At 35.9% G+C, this 18423-nt stretch overlaps 1 protein-coding gene across 2 annotated transcripts; it reads right to left on the bottom strand.

Moving 5' to 3' along the window:
• Positions 1 to 242: 242 nt before the first annotated feature.
• cyp7a1 (cytochrome P450 family 7 subfamily A member 1) lies at positions 243 to 18334 on the bottom strand. 2 transcript variants are annotated; one of them, XM_089131327.1, is made up of 7 exons: positions 18258 to 18334; positions 14667 to 14780; positions 2786 to 3026; positions 2100 to 2704; positions 1734 to 1864; positions 1048 to 1226; positions 243 to 911 (listed from the first exon to the last, which is right to left on the bottom strand). In XM_089131327.1, exons 1-7 carry the CDS (start codon positions 18317 to 18319, stop codon positions 612 to 614), a joined length of 1632 nt encoding a protein of 543 aa, XP_088987453.1. In that variant the 5' UTR covers positions 18320 to 18334; the 3' UTR covers positions 243 to 611. The 2 variants fall into 2 exon arrangements, with proteins under 2 accessions (XP_088987453.1, XP_039533913.2); XM_039677979.2 differs by lacking the exons at positions 14667 to 14780; positions 18258 to 18334 and adding an exon at positions 3320 to 3474.
• Positions 18335 to 18423: the final 89 nt, after the last annotated feature.

Raw genomic sequence — 18423 nt, forward strand, 5'->3', positions numbered from 1 at the left:
AGCTGGCTGAGTTCATGGGTAGAATAAACATTATGGCAGGACTTTTATTTCCTGGACTTCACACCTCTGTAAATAGTGACCGCGTCATGGAATATGATCAGATAGCCTATTTATTTTAATTTTATAATTAATTTGTGTTTGCATTGTTAAAATAGCTCTGGGGTATGATCATTTGCATATAATTCCATCTAAAATCGCTTACAACACCTTTAAATAATGGGTGAAAAAAACACACTCAGGTATTTGGTTAAAAAAATGCTCTGTACATTTAAAACAAAATTCACAAAGCACACAACTTTACAAAAATGATGAATACCCAGTGAAAGGATGTGGGTAATTACATTTTCAATGCAATGTGCAATATCATTTTTTGAATACTGCCATAGTTTAAGAACTGAGAAGAATACTATTAATACACAACACAAGTGCAGTAAATGTTACTGAAAAGTAGAGCTCTGAAGTTCCTTTCAAACTTCCTAAAATCTCTCTCTAATCAAGTTGAATAGAAAGAAAACACAATTGAAGCCTATTCACATTTGTCTACTTGGACATGATTCAAAATGTACATTATTTACAGTTAAATCAAAAGTGAATAAATAAGTGTGAGATCCTTAGTGCAATTTGAGTCTATATCGAAAGTCAACATCATAGGTGGGCTGCAAAACACCCAGTCCGGCCCGAGACTGGTCCAACGGTGGTTCTTTCACATCAGAGTCCAAAAGTTCCATCTCAAAGTACGCTAGCAACAGAGACAGGAACTGCTTAATCTCGTGCACCGCAAATAAACGGCCTGGACACTTGGTCACCCCAGAGCCAAAGGGCATGTAGTAGTATCGAAGTTTGCGTCCGTTTCGGTAAAAGCTGGTCTTCTCCTGCCCATTCTCGTCAAGGTATCTATCATATTTGTATGTCTGTTTGTGGCACACACAAAAAAAAACAAAAAAAAATTAATGATGAGAATAAAATTTACAGGTTAATTCAAATATCTTTTTCAGGTGAAAGCTGTTATTTATCTATAAAACACAAGCAAAAAAACATAATACTCACCAGAGGATTGTCATAGATCTCAGGATCAAAGTGAATCATTGGGGGGTATAGAGCTATTACATCATCTTTACGGATGTGGTAAGACTCGTTGTTGTCCAGATGAAGAAGGAAATCACTCTTGGCCATTCTCACATTCAAGGACGCACTGGACAGTCTCATTGCCTCTTTAATGATACTGTCTGAAATTGCAGAGAAGCTTTACTCCATATGACCTTTTGGTAGGCTACACTCTTAGAAGGAAAGGTTCTATATAGAACCTTAAAAGGTTCTAAAGCGCAACATATTTGGAACCCCTAAAATGCAATGCATGGGAATGATCACAAAATTCAAGATATGGGGGTTTAAAAAATATAATTAATCAATATCACACGAAGAGTGCCATTTCAGTTTTTATCCTCCAAAAATCAGCATGATTAAAATGCGATATTAAGTTACTACAACAGTTTAATAAACAATAATTTAATTACAACTACAAAATATTGCAGAATAAAAAATGTAATATATGAATGAATAATAGCCTATAAATAACCTTTGTGCCAAAGGGGTTATTTTGTGTAATTATCATCATTTTTTTTTTTTTTTTGCATAATCGGTCCTTTGCAGTTGAGTAAAGAACCCTATGCTACATATATAGGGTTTTCTAGGAGTGTATGTTAATGTTGAAATATTTTCAAATTGTTCCCCACCTAGAACTGGCATGTTGTCCAACTGTTCCCTTGTCAGTACAAGTCGAGAATTTGGGGGATTGACTTTCTGATTAGAACTTTCAAACGTTCGCCTCACCTCCTCGCTAGCAGCTTTCATGGCGGCGGGGCACCTGAAAACAAGCAGAAGTTTTCTCATCATCCCAACATTATTGAACTGTTCTCTGCTGCATACAATAACATAGATCAGTTTCACAGTTTAACTCTTCAATATGGGTCGAGTAAAAGTCTTTGCCAAGAACACCAATGCTTATCTCCATACTACAATTACTGTATTTATCTATGCTGATTTATAACTCTGGGGAGTGACTACTGTGCAGTTTTACTGAGGCTGAGTAGGAGTTGTACCTGATCATGTAGAACAGGGTCCAGAAGGTTGCAGGCAAAGTGTTGGCTTGTGAAGCCCACAGTATGGCCACATGGGTCCTGGCTTTACTCAGCTCATTGAATGTAGATAATGTGTCATTCAAGAACATGCGTAAGGATACGAGGTCAGACATATTGGTGCGCTTGCTGAGGTTCTCGTGAAGCATAGTCTTGGCGAGGTTCTCGCGAGCACTGTAGGCACTCTTGAAAACGTGAATGGGGAGGCCAGCAATCAGAGCAGGAAAGATCTTATCAAATTCTTTAAAGTTCTCCAGAGCATTGAGCACAAGAGCTTTTTGGGCTTGCTGACGTGCAATGCTCTGGTCCCCATCCAATTCCTTTCCAAAGAGGGTCAGGTAGCCAGCTTCAAACATGGTCTTGTAGCAGAAGGCAAAAATACCATCGCTCTGCCACTTGGAAGTTTCGGCCTTCAGCATGCCTGACTGCAACATGGTGCTCTGAAGGTTTTCCATCATGGTCTCAATGAGAGAAGACAAGGCGTCTCCTTGCAGGGTCTTTAGGAAGGTTTGATGCACATTTTCGGTGGTGTAACCGTGGCTTGGATCCATGCTCTCATGACCAAATGCCTGCAAGAACAAATGCACATCATTGCATGCCAACTTAAGTAGTTCATTTTGTCGTTAGATTGCTGAAATAATTTCCAGTACCTTAGCAGAGGCATCAAAGTGAAATTTTTTCCAGTCCAGATGTCTTCCTTGGCGGATGACGGAGTGGTAGGAGAATGGATCACAAAGGAAATGGACATACTGCCCAGCGATCTTGCACGTAAAAATGTGACCATATTTCTTCTGTCTGCTGCGAAGAAACTCCAAAGGGTTTGCCCCAAACTGAAGAGCACAGCCAAGGTAAGGGATCCAGCCATTTTCTACTGGGGGCTCCCCAGGCTGTCTGATACATCCACAACATCAAACAATTACAAAACGGCTCATAAATAAAGGGGTTAAAAACAAGAAATAAGTTCTATCATGTGAGAACTTAAAAGAACTTACTCTTGACTCTATACAATACCATACAAATATTTCTTTTTCATATCTTACATTTTTAATTTAAACAAGTACCCTTAGAGTTAAGGTCATTAAGCATTACGTAACATTAGTTGTTAAACAGCTGAGAATCCCACCATCCCCATGATGTTCACTAAGATCAGTGAAGCTTTTAGTCACAGATCTTTGGGTATTTACCTTCTGCGTATTCCTGTGATAAGCCAAAGACAGCAACAGAGCGCAACCACTATGGCCCAAATGAGAGCAATGCTTAGGATCATAACTGCTGGAGAGACGACAACTGGAGGAACTATAGTGTGGCTGTAATCCTTAAAGATGCACTCATACATTCTTAGCACTGTTTTTATATGATTCACCACAGCCCCTGACGTAACCTCAACTAATGACCGCCTCCAACACTTTTTTTCTGAAAACGTGCCAGATGACTTTAAGAAAGAAACCCTGGTGCGTTTGTGTGTTTGTCCTTGAACGGGGTCCATGGACACCTCCACCTGAGGGCCAGTAGACTGTACTTTGATAGTACTGCAAAGTTGGGAAACAGCTTCAAGGTCTTTGATATGTGTGTGTGTGTGTGTGTGTGTGTAAACTCTCTGAAACTCTCTTTGGATTAAGTCATGCTTTTTAAGTGTCAGTTTTTAAAAAGCAATGGCCTAACCATTCTCTGTAGATTTTTATGTTAAAGCCATGCTATGTAAATATGCAAATTAATTTCTGTGGATGTATTGCTATAGAAACCCATATTTCACAACCACAGGTCTTTCAGACAACGTCAACTAAAGATAACAAAACTAGTTTTTAACAACGAATGCACACACCTACATACTGCATCAATGTTTTGATTGCAACAAACTCCATTGATGACTAAAAGGTTGAGGTTGCATCAGTGCCACATTAAAAAACAAAACAATCTCATCCATCATTACATTTATTATATTTAATCAAAAAGGATATCACACTTATGCAACACCAGTTGTCTAAAATAACTTATTTTCTGTTTTTTGCAGCTTGATTGTGTCAGATGAGCAAGTGTAGTGAATGATTAGACATATTTTCAGCAGAGGTTTTCTGAGTATGAGGAGAGGTCAAAAAGCTTTGTGAATTGCCAAAAAGTTTATTTGCAAAGCAAGAAGCTTATACTATCGTAACCTTAATGTGACAGGTCACTTCTGGACAAACAGCCACTGATGGTTGGGAACTGGTGCTCTGCCTGAAAAGTCGGACTTTTAACAAACTCACTGACATGAGCTAGTAAGTAAAATAACCTTGTTCAGGCTGGTTTAATAGGATTTCAAATAATCCTAGTACCCCAGTGCGTCCTTGAATAATGAGTGAATGAGCATAGACATGCTTTTAGAAATGTATAATTGCTAACACACCTTGTTTTCTTACCTTTAGGCATTTAATCTATTACACTTGCATGCACCAGTCTGAGAATTAAGATTAAAATGAATTCAACATTCTTCTCAGATTTATTTCCAACTGAATGGATCGGTAACACTTTACAATAAGGTTTCATTTTTTAAATATTATTAGCTACATTAGATTAAACAATATTTATTCGCAAAAGTCATAATTATGATCACATCACTCCAATTCTAAGAGACCTTGCCTATTCAGTATAGAATTGATTTTAAGATTGTTTTATTTTTATATAAATGTCTGCATGCTCCTATGTAGTATCTACTTATCAGAATTGCTGCATTCCTATACCTCTTCCTGAAGCTGTCAAATGACCATAACCTCCTATTTCCACACTCAAAACTCAAACGCAGAGGGGATTGAGCGTTTTCTGGGAACAGCCTGCCCTTAGAGATCAGAGTGGCATATTCCCTGACAATTTTTAAGACTCTTTTAAAAACGTATTTGTTTTCTCTGAAATATAGATTCTTTTAAATTATTATTTTTAATTAAATGTATATAGTATATTATATTTGTGTGTATTAAAGTGTGTATATTTAGGATCTTGTACAGCAATTTAGTCAGTCTTGTGGCTGTTTTAAATGTGCTTTATAAATAAATTAAACTTGAAATGTTAAAGCTCCAGTCCGTAGCTTTTTTTGGGGTTAATTATCCCAAAAACATATTTGAGAAAATACATAACCAGCCAGTGTTCAAAACTCTCTGCTTGCCTGAGCTCGAGTCAAAGCGGTAAGCTTGTAACAATGTTTTTAACTCATGTGGTACTGGTGGATTTCACGTCTGTATAAAGGAGTCTCGGCTAGTATGTTATATTGCGTGTGAGGATGTTGGAGCTGGAGATTTGTAGCCTTTTCTCACAGCACTTGATATAATTAAACATATTAATTTGATGGTGGATCCAGTTCAAACAACAATCACCAGTGACAACTGCAGAGTCGGCGCCAGAGCAGATCTACTGGAGGGGCATTGGGTCATCAGCGGCGGGCACTGCCGTTTGAGAAATATTATAATGCAAAAAAACAAAACTTTTTATTATTATTATTATTATTATTAACAATTATTATTTACGAATTTCCCCACCACTTTTTGCCAAGGTCGATATTGTCCCCAGCACTTTTAAACCTCTCTTGGCACGGATGATTAAACATACATACATTACATATATATATATATATATATATATACACACACACACACATATATATATATACTGTATATATATATATATATATATATATATATATATATATATATATACACATACATACATATATACTGTATATATATATATATATATATACACACACATATATATATATATATATATATACACACACATGTATATACGTATGTATATATATATATGTATGTATATATATCAGAAGTAGGCCTGGATGTGTCAAAGAAAATTACAAGATGTATTATCTGCTTAGCTTAATAAGTAACCTCTTTGCTGTCTGGTTAATAGAACAGAACATTCTGCTTTTCTTAGCAATAGATACTTGCAAGCCGGCCAAATAGTTGGTTAACGTTACGTTTTAAGTGGATGACGAGCGTGAGACGCCGAAATGGATGCCAATTAATGAGATTCTGAATGGAAAGTTTACTTTTAAAAAGTTGCGAAATGGTTCCATTGACAAGACCAAATTGATCTGTGTGTTTTGTTGTTATGAACTGAGCTATCATCATCACAGCACGTCCAGTCTGAAATACCGCTTGATGATGGCCAAGCACACACACACACATAATGCGAATTCTCCGCCCCCTCTTCAACATATGGACCTCGTCAGTATTTCTTGCACCCTTTTATTGATGGATGGTGTTACATTGTGTGAGAGATTATTTGCTCCAAGTGAGAATTTTAGTATGAATTTGAACACAGTATATGCCAATGTTGTTTTCAATAAAAAACATTTGCACAAAGCAAGCCGATCCACTTTTCCCACGTTGAAAAGAGCATTAAAATGAGAAAAAAAAAATAATGGGACAAAAAGAAATCAAGAGACATTTAGAATAGATAAAAATGTGCGATTAATCGCGAGTTAACTATGACATTAATGCGATTAATCACGATTAAATATTTTAATCGTTTGACAGCACTAAATTAAACGTATTCGTTTGATGGTGAATCAAACAACAATCACCAGTGACAACTGCAGAGTCGGCGCCAGAGCAGATCTACTGGAGGGGACCGTTTGAGAAATATTATAACGCAAAAGAACAAAAACACCTTTTATTATTATTATTAACAATTATTATTTGCGAATTTCCCCACCACTTTTTGCCAGGGTCGATATTGTCCCCAACACTTTTAAACGTCTCGTGGCACAGATGATTAAACACACATCTATATACATTGCATTGATTAGGGGTGTTAAAAAAACAACGTATTATTATCTCAAGGCGTCATATTCGTTCGGCCGCCATCTTTACGACTGACGGTCTCTCAGTAATGCCTGCAATATGTTGTGCAGTTGGCTGCACAAACAGCCGCAAGAGGAACCCCGAACTGGTATTTTATTATATACCAAAAGAAAAGGATAGAAGTAAGAAGTGGTTAGCTGTCATTTGAAGAGAAGAGCTGCATGTCTTATATTGACTCATGTCTCATCTTTCTGTGCACACTCACCGCATTCCGATCTCACGACCAAGTCGTACGAATTCGACGAATGATTAAAAAGGGGCTAATTTGTACGAATTTATACGACCTCACTCGTACGAATTAGTACGATTTTGCTAAATCGTACATATTTTACGAATTGGCCAATTCGTATGAATTCGTACGAATGACCTACCCCCTAAACCTACCCATCACGTGGGTTTAGACAAATCGTACGAATTCGTACGAGTGAGGTCGTACGAATTAGACACTTTTTAAACGTTCGTTTCTGTTTCGTGTTTGAATAGACACACACAACTTAAATGTCCGTTTTGGAGAGTATTCACATAAAATAAATCGGTTATGGCTTTAACAGAGTTGTCATCCAGTCTCTTTGGGAGAGAGAGAGAGAGAGAGAGAGAGAGAGAGAGAGAGAGAGAGAGAGAGACGAGGAAAACAAACCAGGAATCTATTTAAATAGTACATTGTGTTTAATTTGTTGTCTGATGAAATCTAATGTGTTGGTGCCAATACTTTTCATGTGAAGAAATAGATATATCCAATCCGACTTTTATTTTTGTATGTGCTTTAATGGTCCAGTGGCAGAACTTTAGACAAGCGTGTCAGAGATTCTGGGTTCTAATCGGCACTCGTATTATTTTTTTCTTATTAAAACCAATTATTTTTATTCTGTACTTATAAACAAATATACAACAGAATGCATTTAAGGGCTAAGAAAGTGGATTTAGCATGATATAGGTCCCCTTTAAAAGCTCCTAGTTCATGTTAATTTCAACATTCACTTATGCATTATTAAAATCAAATCAATATTGTTGATATTATTTAAGGGACCTGCAGCTAATGAATTTTATTTTAAATTGTTACCAAAAGATCAATAATCAATCATCTTTAAGTGCCAATATATTGCTGATCTTATTGAAAGCACCGTTTGTGTGTGACCTGTCGCACTGAAATGAGTTTACTTTATTGATAAGGTCCAGATGAAGGCCATGTTCATCAACTTTAATAATTAACACTGTTATGGCCAGGCATTCATTTGACCTTGAAACTGCTGATAAACCAAACAATCTGCTGCAATCAAATACTATATCCTCAGACAGCCCCTTTCCCCATGCATAGTTTGTTCAGCTCACAAACAGTCAGTGCTGGAAAGAGTGCTAAAGAATTGTTACTTAAGAAATAATTTACTTGAGTGTCAAGTAGAAGTACTGAAAATGAATATGACCATAAGAAATAAAAAAATACTCAAGAATAGGTTACAAAGTACTTTAGTATGAATGAAATGAATGCTATATAGATAGTATAGAAGAGGAGATTCAGTTTGTTGCACAGCCCTATTTGTTTGAACCGTGAGAGTCGTCTAAGCTTACGATACTTTTACATCCTACATCATACATGTGTCACAGGTTACTCGTCTTGTGGCACAAGTCAGTTTGTGTGGTAGCCTACAGCTGTGGTAGCTAGTTATTTTAGATAATAAAGTTATAAATATGGGTATTTTTCAAAAACCCATGGCTTTGCTTCCGGAGGCCTTTATTAACCCACTGGAGCCGTGTGGAGTATTTTTTTTAATCATGGATGCATGTACTTTTTGGGAGTTTTCCAGCCATTCACTCTCATTATAGCTAGGGGGAGCCAGGACATTTATATTAATTAATGTGACTATTTGTCTGCAAAAAGAATGTCATGACTTGAGGGTGAGTAAATCATGGGCTAATTTTCATTTTTGGGTGAACTAACCCATTACTGCAATGCTACTCAACATAGCCAGTATTATAAAATGTAATTAAATAATATATTCTCACACATGAAATCACAGCAGTAATTTCAAGTAATTTTGATTTCAAAGCAAAACATGATATTAAACTCATGCATTGTTTTGAGTTGTTTTTTGAGTAGTTTTTAACGCTCATATACACCGGCAACAAATGCTGCTGTGAAATTTGGACAAATTCTCAGGACAGCAGCATTTGTCCAAATTTCAATCTTAATCGTTTTATTTCATCAGAAATGATCTTCGAACAGGGTTTTAAGGGTAAAATACCGAACTAACCCTTTAAGTAATTCCATCATTAAAATGAAAAAATGAAAATGTGACCATTAACTGACAGAACAGTCAACTTCATTTTGTTGTTATTTACTATTATTATTGACCTAATGTATTAACTTAAATTCTCAGGCGGGTACTTCAAGTAAAAATATTAGGTCAAATGGTTTCAGCTAACAAAAAAAAGTTGCAGGAATCCCTGCATTGCATACAATTTTCATTTTTTAAGTATTTTAAAATGTAATATAATCTAATTATTTTCGGAATCTTTTCCGAAAATAATTACATGTTACATGTTACATCCCTTTACATCTCAATTACATGTTACATCCCTTTACTGATTATAAGTGTCAATAATGGTAAAATACAGGTAAGAAGATACATGGAAGAGAAAGAAGAATATGTTTAATATAGTGCCCATCCAATTTAATATAGAGCCCATTCGTTTGAAAAGAAAACTCTTGCTTGTGAAGCTGATGAACTCTGATGTCAAAAGCTCAAGGAAAATTTGATTTCTCAGTTCATCACCCCTTATTGCCAATTTGTATAGTGTTACCATTATATTCAACATTGTTTTGTGCTTTATGGCCTTCTCAAGGATTTTAAATAAGGTTTTTTATTGTCATCTTAAGGTCTCACAGGACAATATTGTGAAGCATTAATTTTACTTTGCCTAGTAAAATAGGCAAATTTGATTTTATGCTTAAGACAAAGGTACTTATTGGAGAGGCAATTAAGATTATGCGACAGCTTAGTAAACTCTGTTCAAATACAATCACTTAATTTCCCACATCCTCTGTCTGCACTCTGCACCAAAATCTGATATGTCCTAACAGAGAGGTCCACTGATGACTGGATTGATGTATTGCACTTATATTTATATACTTTAAAAGCGAAGTAGACTCTGCTGGATCTCACAACTCTGGAAGAGACGTATATTTCTCTGTACTGAATGTTGTGCTTCATACTTAAGACTGTCAGTTCATGATCTTCATATGTAACAGGAACATTAAATACCATTGCTATAGCGGATGCTCTAGTGTTTGAGCTACAGGAAGGCTCTGTAATGCAAGAACTTAACTAATCCACAACCATAAACAAAGACACTTAATATAATAACTATACATGTAAATATATAGAACTAAAAAACTTCTCTTTTCTTATAAACTGCTTGTTGCTTTGGATAAGCACCTGCTGGATGAAAAAACGTAAATGTACCACGGTGCTCATGTCTGTGTCACATGCACTTTGACTCTCACAGAGCCATAAAAGGAAAATATCTTTAAAGCAAAACTATAACTAACCTTGAAGTTGGAATAGTAGATAAAAGGACATTTGTCACCTGTAACCTATTAAAATACTCAGCTGAAATCAGCCAAAAGACCTGCTTCCAACATCAGCGTTCATAATTCAGAAGACACATAAGGAACAATTTTTGGCCACCTATTGATGCTTGTACATTTTACAAAATTCATTTTCAACACCAAAACAGTAACATCAGTTATATTTTATTGTGCTCCAAATGTACAAATCAATATAAACATATCGCCTCAAAAACAACTCTCTTTACCAAAACGGACCATCATGTGTATCTGTTAAAGGTCAGTTTGTTTTTGTTTTTACTTCAGTGAACTCTGTGACATGCTAGTATACAGTAGAGCTACATTTAGAGAATTTCTGCACAAGCATTGATTTTTCTTGGTCATGATGTTGAATTCATGATCCAGTAAATACGTCAGAATACTGTTATCTGTTTGCACTATGAAATGAGGCAGATAGGTGAAGGTAAACCCCGACCTCTTCAAGAAATACTCAACTACAGGGCTAAATCTCGAAGTCACAGTTTATTGTCCGATTCTGACTGTGTACCACTAGTGCACCAGTATTTTATTAGACAGCAGTGTCTCAGATTTTACAATCCAACTTTTTGCAAGAAATCATGAATGCATTTATTGAGCATTGAATAAGGGAATATTAAAGAACAATTATTTGAATTTTCATTTGATGTTTATCCAGTGCCATCCTTCACAGTTAAATGGCATCAAACAGTGGTTTTAATTTTTAGAACCGTTTAAAAATCTGCTCATAGTTGCTCTGTTTTGTGTTATTTTTATTGCTGCCTGTAGCAACAGTATTATCAGTCAACAGACTTAAGTGCATCTGTCACTGTGGGTCAAGGCTATACCCTAATAAATTGTGCATACAGTATCTTCTGCTGGACTTTCACTATAACAGTGATAGAAATGATCCACAACGATACCAATAGGTTTGCTGTATCCAGTATAATTAATTCAATGTTTATGTTAAGGCACACATAATTAATTATCAGACGGAACTTTATCTGATGCAAAAGATGAAAGTGAAGGAGTCCAGAAGTAGTTGATAAATCGGATATATATAAAGACCTGGGTTTGATAAATGATTTGGGACCTGATATATAAAGTTTTGGGTCATGTCTCAGCCTTGTTCCCCTTTTCTTTCATTGTACACACATCTTATATTACAACAGAAGTTATCACACAGGTCATGAAAAAGAAATTTAAGATGAAAAAAATAGCCATTTATGACTGCATTAAGCCAGCTATAATGCATCTATACACATTCATTATAAATGCAACATGCTGAATAGATTAAAATTAACCCTAATAATTAAATAAATTAAGCATTGTAAGGGAAATTGCGTTATGATGCACTGCTTTCTTAATTTTGAATTTTTCAGGTTTCAAAAAGTGATGTGTGTGTTCGCCTGTCTGGCACAAAGCACATGCAACAAATGACGTCAGAAAAGCGTCAGTACATTATAATTGGCTTTTACTGAACCTTTGCATAGCAATGCATCGTTGAAACAATTAAATTCCAAAACGCTAGTTTTTAAGGTGTAAAATTGGCCACATGGCGACTGCATCGGACAATCGATATCCTAACGTTTAGACACTGTCGCAATGCAACAGTGTGTCTACATTCAGTAGCTTCTGTCATAAAATTTGTCGGATTTGGTGGTATTCCACTCCATAATAGTATGTATGTATGTATATATATATATATATATATATATATATATATATATACTGCTGAGGCAGACGAAAAGGTATGATTCTCTGGCCTGAGAGGGGTCTGTGAAAGTGTATGAATGTGAATGTGTAAAATGAGATGTTCTGAGAGACACCAAGACAATTAAATATCAATCAAAAGACCCGTGTCTAAATTTATTAAGTGAGCCCACAGGTTAAAATATGACCACAGATTAAAATATGACCCCACATGGGGAAAAGAAAATATGGCCAATAAATTAATGGATGGATGGATGATTTTGGCTAACTATCCTGAGTGTTTGAGTTATTGTAGTGGCAGAAAGAAACAGTGCCACACATACAGTACGTAGCGCATAACTTTGGGAAGGCAGAGAGCAATCTTACCCTGTCCTCCCCAAACTTAACTTTCTTCCAATCAGAAGTTCTGATTGACTTCCTTTTGAGTGTGATTACTTTTCAGTCTCTCCTCAATCTGTCTACACAGTTTGCTGACTGTCATCCACCGGTCCCTCGTGTATTTTCAATCCTATGCCTTTCAAAGCCAAGTCCTCAGGAGAACAGCACTCGATGAGGCCTCGTATGTGCTGTTGTAGGAGTAGATTTGCCTAATGTTGAAACATTGTGTCATTTTATTATTAAGTCCTCCAAGTAGAACAATCTTCAAGATAAACAAGAAAAAGATTTGATCTTTGAATTTTGGTTGGACAAAGCCTCGTATGAAAGGTAGTTTGAAATGTGAAGGTTATTTAGGATCTGAGTACTTCCAATACTTTGGAAGATTGCAGAGAGATTTGAAGTTTGAAGATTATAAGTCTTGGGTATTGTAAATACTCTGGCCATTTAAAGTGATATACAAAGTTTGAAGAGATTTAGACTTTGCTATAAAGGTGCTAAGGTGCTCTGAGTGGTTGCAGTTGTTTGGATTGGTCTTTGGTCTAGTTTGTTTGAAAGCTCAGGTTTTAAAGCTCTAGGTAGGTGTTGAAACGTCTCGGTTACGCATGTAATCCTCGTTCCCTGAAGGAGGGAATGGAGACGTGTCAACTGATTGGGATCATGCTTAGAGAGCCTGCATCTTCGAGTATTGGTAAGGCTCGGCTCGCTTTAGCTCGGCACGGCTCGGCTCGCTTTGCTTTTCAACTGCAGTTAGTAATACCATTTAAAGCGAGTGAAATGAGCACCACAAACGAAGTAGTAATAGTAGTAAACACTGGAATAATTATTTTTCAGCCGACTTTTTACTTCTACTCCTTACATTTTCACGCAATTATCTGTACTTTGTACTCCTAACATTTTAAAAATAGCCTCATTACTCCTATTTCACTTCGGCTTGTTTTCATTCCGGCTTGTGATCGTTCAAAAAAAAAAAAACCTATATCCATCCAGATAAATCCCGTCATCCGGATAGAGTTTTGCTTGGATGAGAAGTATAAACATACCATTCCGACACCCTCTTGTTTTTTACGCGGTTAATTGAATCTCTAGACAGTACACATTAGCCAGTCAGAAAATACCACTATTGTATCTGGGTAAGATTTAACGCAACAACCAAAGAAAAAAACTTCAAAACTTGAGAGTATGCTATATAATTGAGCATAGTACCATTACTTTTTTTCTTTTTGATAAATCATTCATTTTGACAGTATTTAGTGTGTAGGCCTAGACATCCATATAAGAGTTTGTTACTAAGCCTGCCCTGGGTGCACCAATGTTCTTGTCCGTTACCCTCACAGATTCGCAGCTAAACTTATTTACATGTATATCATCCTTTAGCGTCAAATGTGACATACTACACACGAGTATCGTTAATAACACGCGAACCCAAGGCGTCATAAATCCTTTAGCGTAATACGAGACTACCCTACCCCTACCCACAACTAAACCTACCCATCACATGTGCGTAGTATTTGGCCGTTTTGTCATATAGCGTCACATATGACGCTAAAGGATGAGAATGCGTTGGTATATTCCAATAAAGGTTATTGATAACTTGCCTCTAACGTTTGACTTTCTGCACCATTACAATACTTATAGGCAACTAGTCATCATATCTTCCGCTCAATGAAACACCTGTTAATGCTCAGTTGACCGTAGAACACACAATATTTGCATTGTACAAAAATGCATTCATTTTTAATGGCCATATATGTAGCTGAAACAAGAAGCCTAAATGCATCCCAAACCTTTCAACATTAACATTTTAATAACATTATGGCCTTTACAAAAAAAATGTAGGTGGTACGTGGTAGTGCACTGATATAGGCATTTTTTCCTTACATTACTTTTACTTTTAGCCTATACTTAAAGTAGTTTTGAAACCAGATACTTCAACTTCTACAGAAGTCTTTTTAAAACCTAGTAGCCTATCTATACTTCTATTTGAGTAATGAATGTGAATAATTTTGACACCTCTGGAGATGATTGGGAAGGAGGAATGACAGGTCTGGTCCCCAGGGCATCTCACTGGAGCTCCTCAATACGGGCGTTGAGTTCGTGAGGAACACGAGTCCGATGGAGAGATCGCTGGTGGGCGAGGAATGAGAGGCTGGGGTGAGTGAAGTCAGTTCCAAAGAGCAGGAAGCAAGCCAGGGCAGGGGAATGCAGTGTAGATGACGTAAGAGAGGAGAGAAACAAAACTAAAAGAAACAAAACAGGTAGGCTACTGGAGCCTCGAAACAGGACGCAAACGCGATTTAACTAGACAATACAATGTATTACAGCTGGCCAGTACACAAACATTCTGGCACAAGACAGCGAACAAGAGAGGTATAAATAGGGGAATAAATTAAAAAGTCAATTGATGACAGGTGACAGGTGATTCAATTATGTTTAATATACAAGAGGGTGGGGGAACTCGGGATAATGCCACGATGACAGCAGAGCTGTCAAAACAAACCATGAGCACCTAGACAACGACAGAGACAACAAAACTGGGCTGATCAGACCAAAAATAAAATCAACAGATTTTTCTAGGATAAAGAGTTCTTGCCGTCATGCCACTTGCTGAGGTCATGTGACAACAATGTTTGATACATTTGAGGGCTTGAGACGAAGAATCATAAGCCCATTTTTTCACATTTTGAATAATAACGTTTTTTATTTTATTTGGACTCTGAATATTATATTATTCAACTTGAAAATAGACAACAAAAGCTTCACAATTCTAATGAGATAATATTTTTAGGATCAATCATAAAAATAAATTGTATTATTTGCATAATTCACACATACTTTATGAATTATATGCTGCACAGTTTTCAGTAAGCCAATATTCCTTAGTGAACATAGCCAAAACATAAAGCATGTGTTTCTTGCATGTTGAGGATCATCTCTGAGTGTATGCTGCCCCCTAGGCCCTGTGTGTGTAATGTTTTGAATGGACTATCAAACTGTTGAACTGTGTTTTTGAATTTTGTTCTCAGGGAATAGATTTAAAAACATTCAACGCAGTTTAAAAACATTGGAGTTTAGTAATGTGAAATTAGATTTATAAAAGGCTTTTCTATTTATATTTTCACCCATGTAGTAAACAGAAAGCACCACTAGGGGGCAGTCTGTTTCCATCATGATGCATCATCAGACATCCAAATATAATTAATATACGATTTTAGCACAACACATACAGTGTTCATCATTACAATCTAAGGATCCAGTTTGATGGAAAACTGGGAACTGAAATAAGAGCTTTTAGATTATAGTCCTGCGTGACTGTGCTGTGACCTCACAAACCTACATGCATGTGTCCATAAGAAAAACGTTGTGTCGTTTTGTTAAATGATTCTGTTTCGCTGAAAGTCATTGAAATAACATATCAAATGAGTTTCTGATAGACAAGTGGCAAATATAAGGCAAAGAGATACGCAAGTAAAAGTATATTTAGTATACAGAACTGTCACAACATCAAGCATGTGTAAAATGCAAATGGCTTACCATTATTCAAAATACTACGTATGCACTATATTTAAGGTCAGTAATTTAATTTTATGGAAAGAAGTCTTTTATGACTCATTTTGACCAAAAAACAAACAAACAACAAAAAAAACAGTTTTTTTTTTACATCATTACAATTTTTACATCATTTTAAAAACATATTCTCTGACACATTTGAATAACCTGCATTTTAAAACTTAATTTATTCCTGTGTGATGATAAAGCTGAATTTTCAGTAGGCTACCATTACTCCAGTCTTCAGTCACATGATCTGTCAGAAATTATTATGTGCTGATTTGCTGCTCAAGAAACATTTCTTAATATCAATGTTGAAAACAATTGTGTTGCTTAACATTGAACAACTGAACAAATGATGTTAGTTATAGTCGCCCAAGATAAGAAGGGTTACACACACCATCTAAGCTTTACTTAATCTCCATTTCATACTGTATGCAGGCACTACATGCATCACACTAATGACCACATCTGCATGCCATCTCAGTATTATGTCCATTAAAGGTATTCCGAAATGGATGGCTTATGCATTTCTCATCAGAATAAAAAATCCTTCCATCAGATGATTATGGTTGTTGGTCATATCTCTGCATGCTGCTGAGCAATCTGCAAGAGATTAGAATCGAAATATATACGCCCAATTTATGTTTTATAATTCAGATTCTCACTCTTTTAAGCATCTCAAGTTATTTGAGGCTTGAGGAATCTTAGAGCAGCTGATAATGGTTAGCTGTGAGCTGCCATTTGAATTTCAATTTCAGGAGCATTCACTGCACACACATAGCCCTCTTACTCTGCCTGAACACAAGTGAATGCATGTTGTTGACAAAGCTTTTACCAAGCTACTGGAATTTTAACGATGGGTTGCCACATGCTTTCTAATGATATTTTGCTCTGACAGGTTGTTCAAATACTTGACAAGATCAGAACCTGATTAACAACTGTTGACAAAAGTATAGGCGAAACCTAAAGTCCTACAAATGTAAGCCCTAAACCACCATGATGTGACATTTAAATAAACATATAAAAATTTTAATCACAATAAAAAAAAGTTAAGATTTGATTTGAGAAGTCTAAAATACAAGGGTATTGCTAATAAATAGTAATTTTACACTTCACTCATTAAAGTAAGTTAAAGATATATATCTATATACATACATAAACATAATACTGGTCTTTTAATAAGAAGCCTGATCTTTATGCAGTCTATATGCATCGTTTTATCACATAAATCAAGGAAAAATTGGGCTGAAATTGAATAAGAATGCTGAAATTGAATGTGATAAGACATTGTAATCTTATATATACATGCATATACATATATATGAGATTACAATGTCTCATTCACATTCAATTTCAGCATTCTTATTCAATTTTGGCCCAATTTTTCCTTGATTTATGGGATAAAACGATGCATATATATATATATATATATATATATATATATATATATATATATATATTCAATTTAACAAATCAAACAAATTAAACAAACTAACAAATTAAAAAATTAACTAACAAATTGAACAAATTAAATAAATTAACTAATTATAATGATTGTTACCTATTATCTGTTTTATAATAAAATATGTTATTTACTTACAATTTAACCAAGCTAAATTACAATTGAACTTAAAAGATCAGCATACATTTACAGCATTTTTTCTACAATAATCCATTTATTTGTATTCACAATCCACTTGGTTTAAAAAAGAGTGCCCTTCACATTTAATGAACATGACACATCTAAATAAATTCAAAAGTAAAAATGAACCGAGAAGGTCATCCTCTATTTCAATACTGCCACAAGGAGATATAGTGCTGATGAAATCTCTGGTTATTTATGCTGCAGCACCACAGACGAAACAATAGCAAAACAAACAAAAGTGGGCCACATTCAGCCTGTTATGACACAACATGATGACTGTGAGCCTCTGGCCTTAGAGAGAGGTGGCAATCGGTGGTGAATGTCATGCTAGTTCACAGCTGTAGCAAAGCGCTATTAAACCTCTGCATTAGAAAAGCATGAGTCAAAGGGATGAAGAAACTTGCTACCTTTGTGTTGTGGAGGGAGGCATGCAGGGGAAATGATTACAGCCAATGAACCCCACAACCATGTCGCAGCATCCCTCCAGCGAGAAAGACAGAGCTCAAACATGGCTTGCTTTCATAGCCTAATGTTCTGCTCCACTCCTGCCAGGAAAAGAGAGAGAGAGAGAGA

Source organism: Pimephales promelas, chromosome 5 (genome assembly GCF_988280905.1).
Source record: "Pimephales promelas chromosome 5, fPimPro1.hap1.1, whole genome shotgun sequence".
NCBI lineage: Eukaryota > Metazoa > Chordata > Actinopteri > Cypriniformes > Leuciscidae > Pimephales > Pimephales promelas.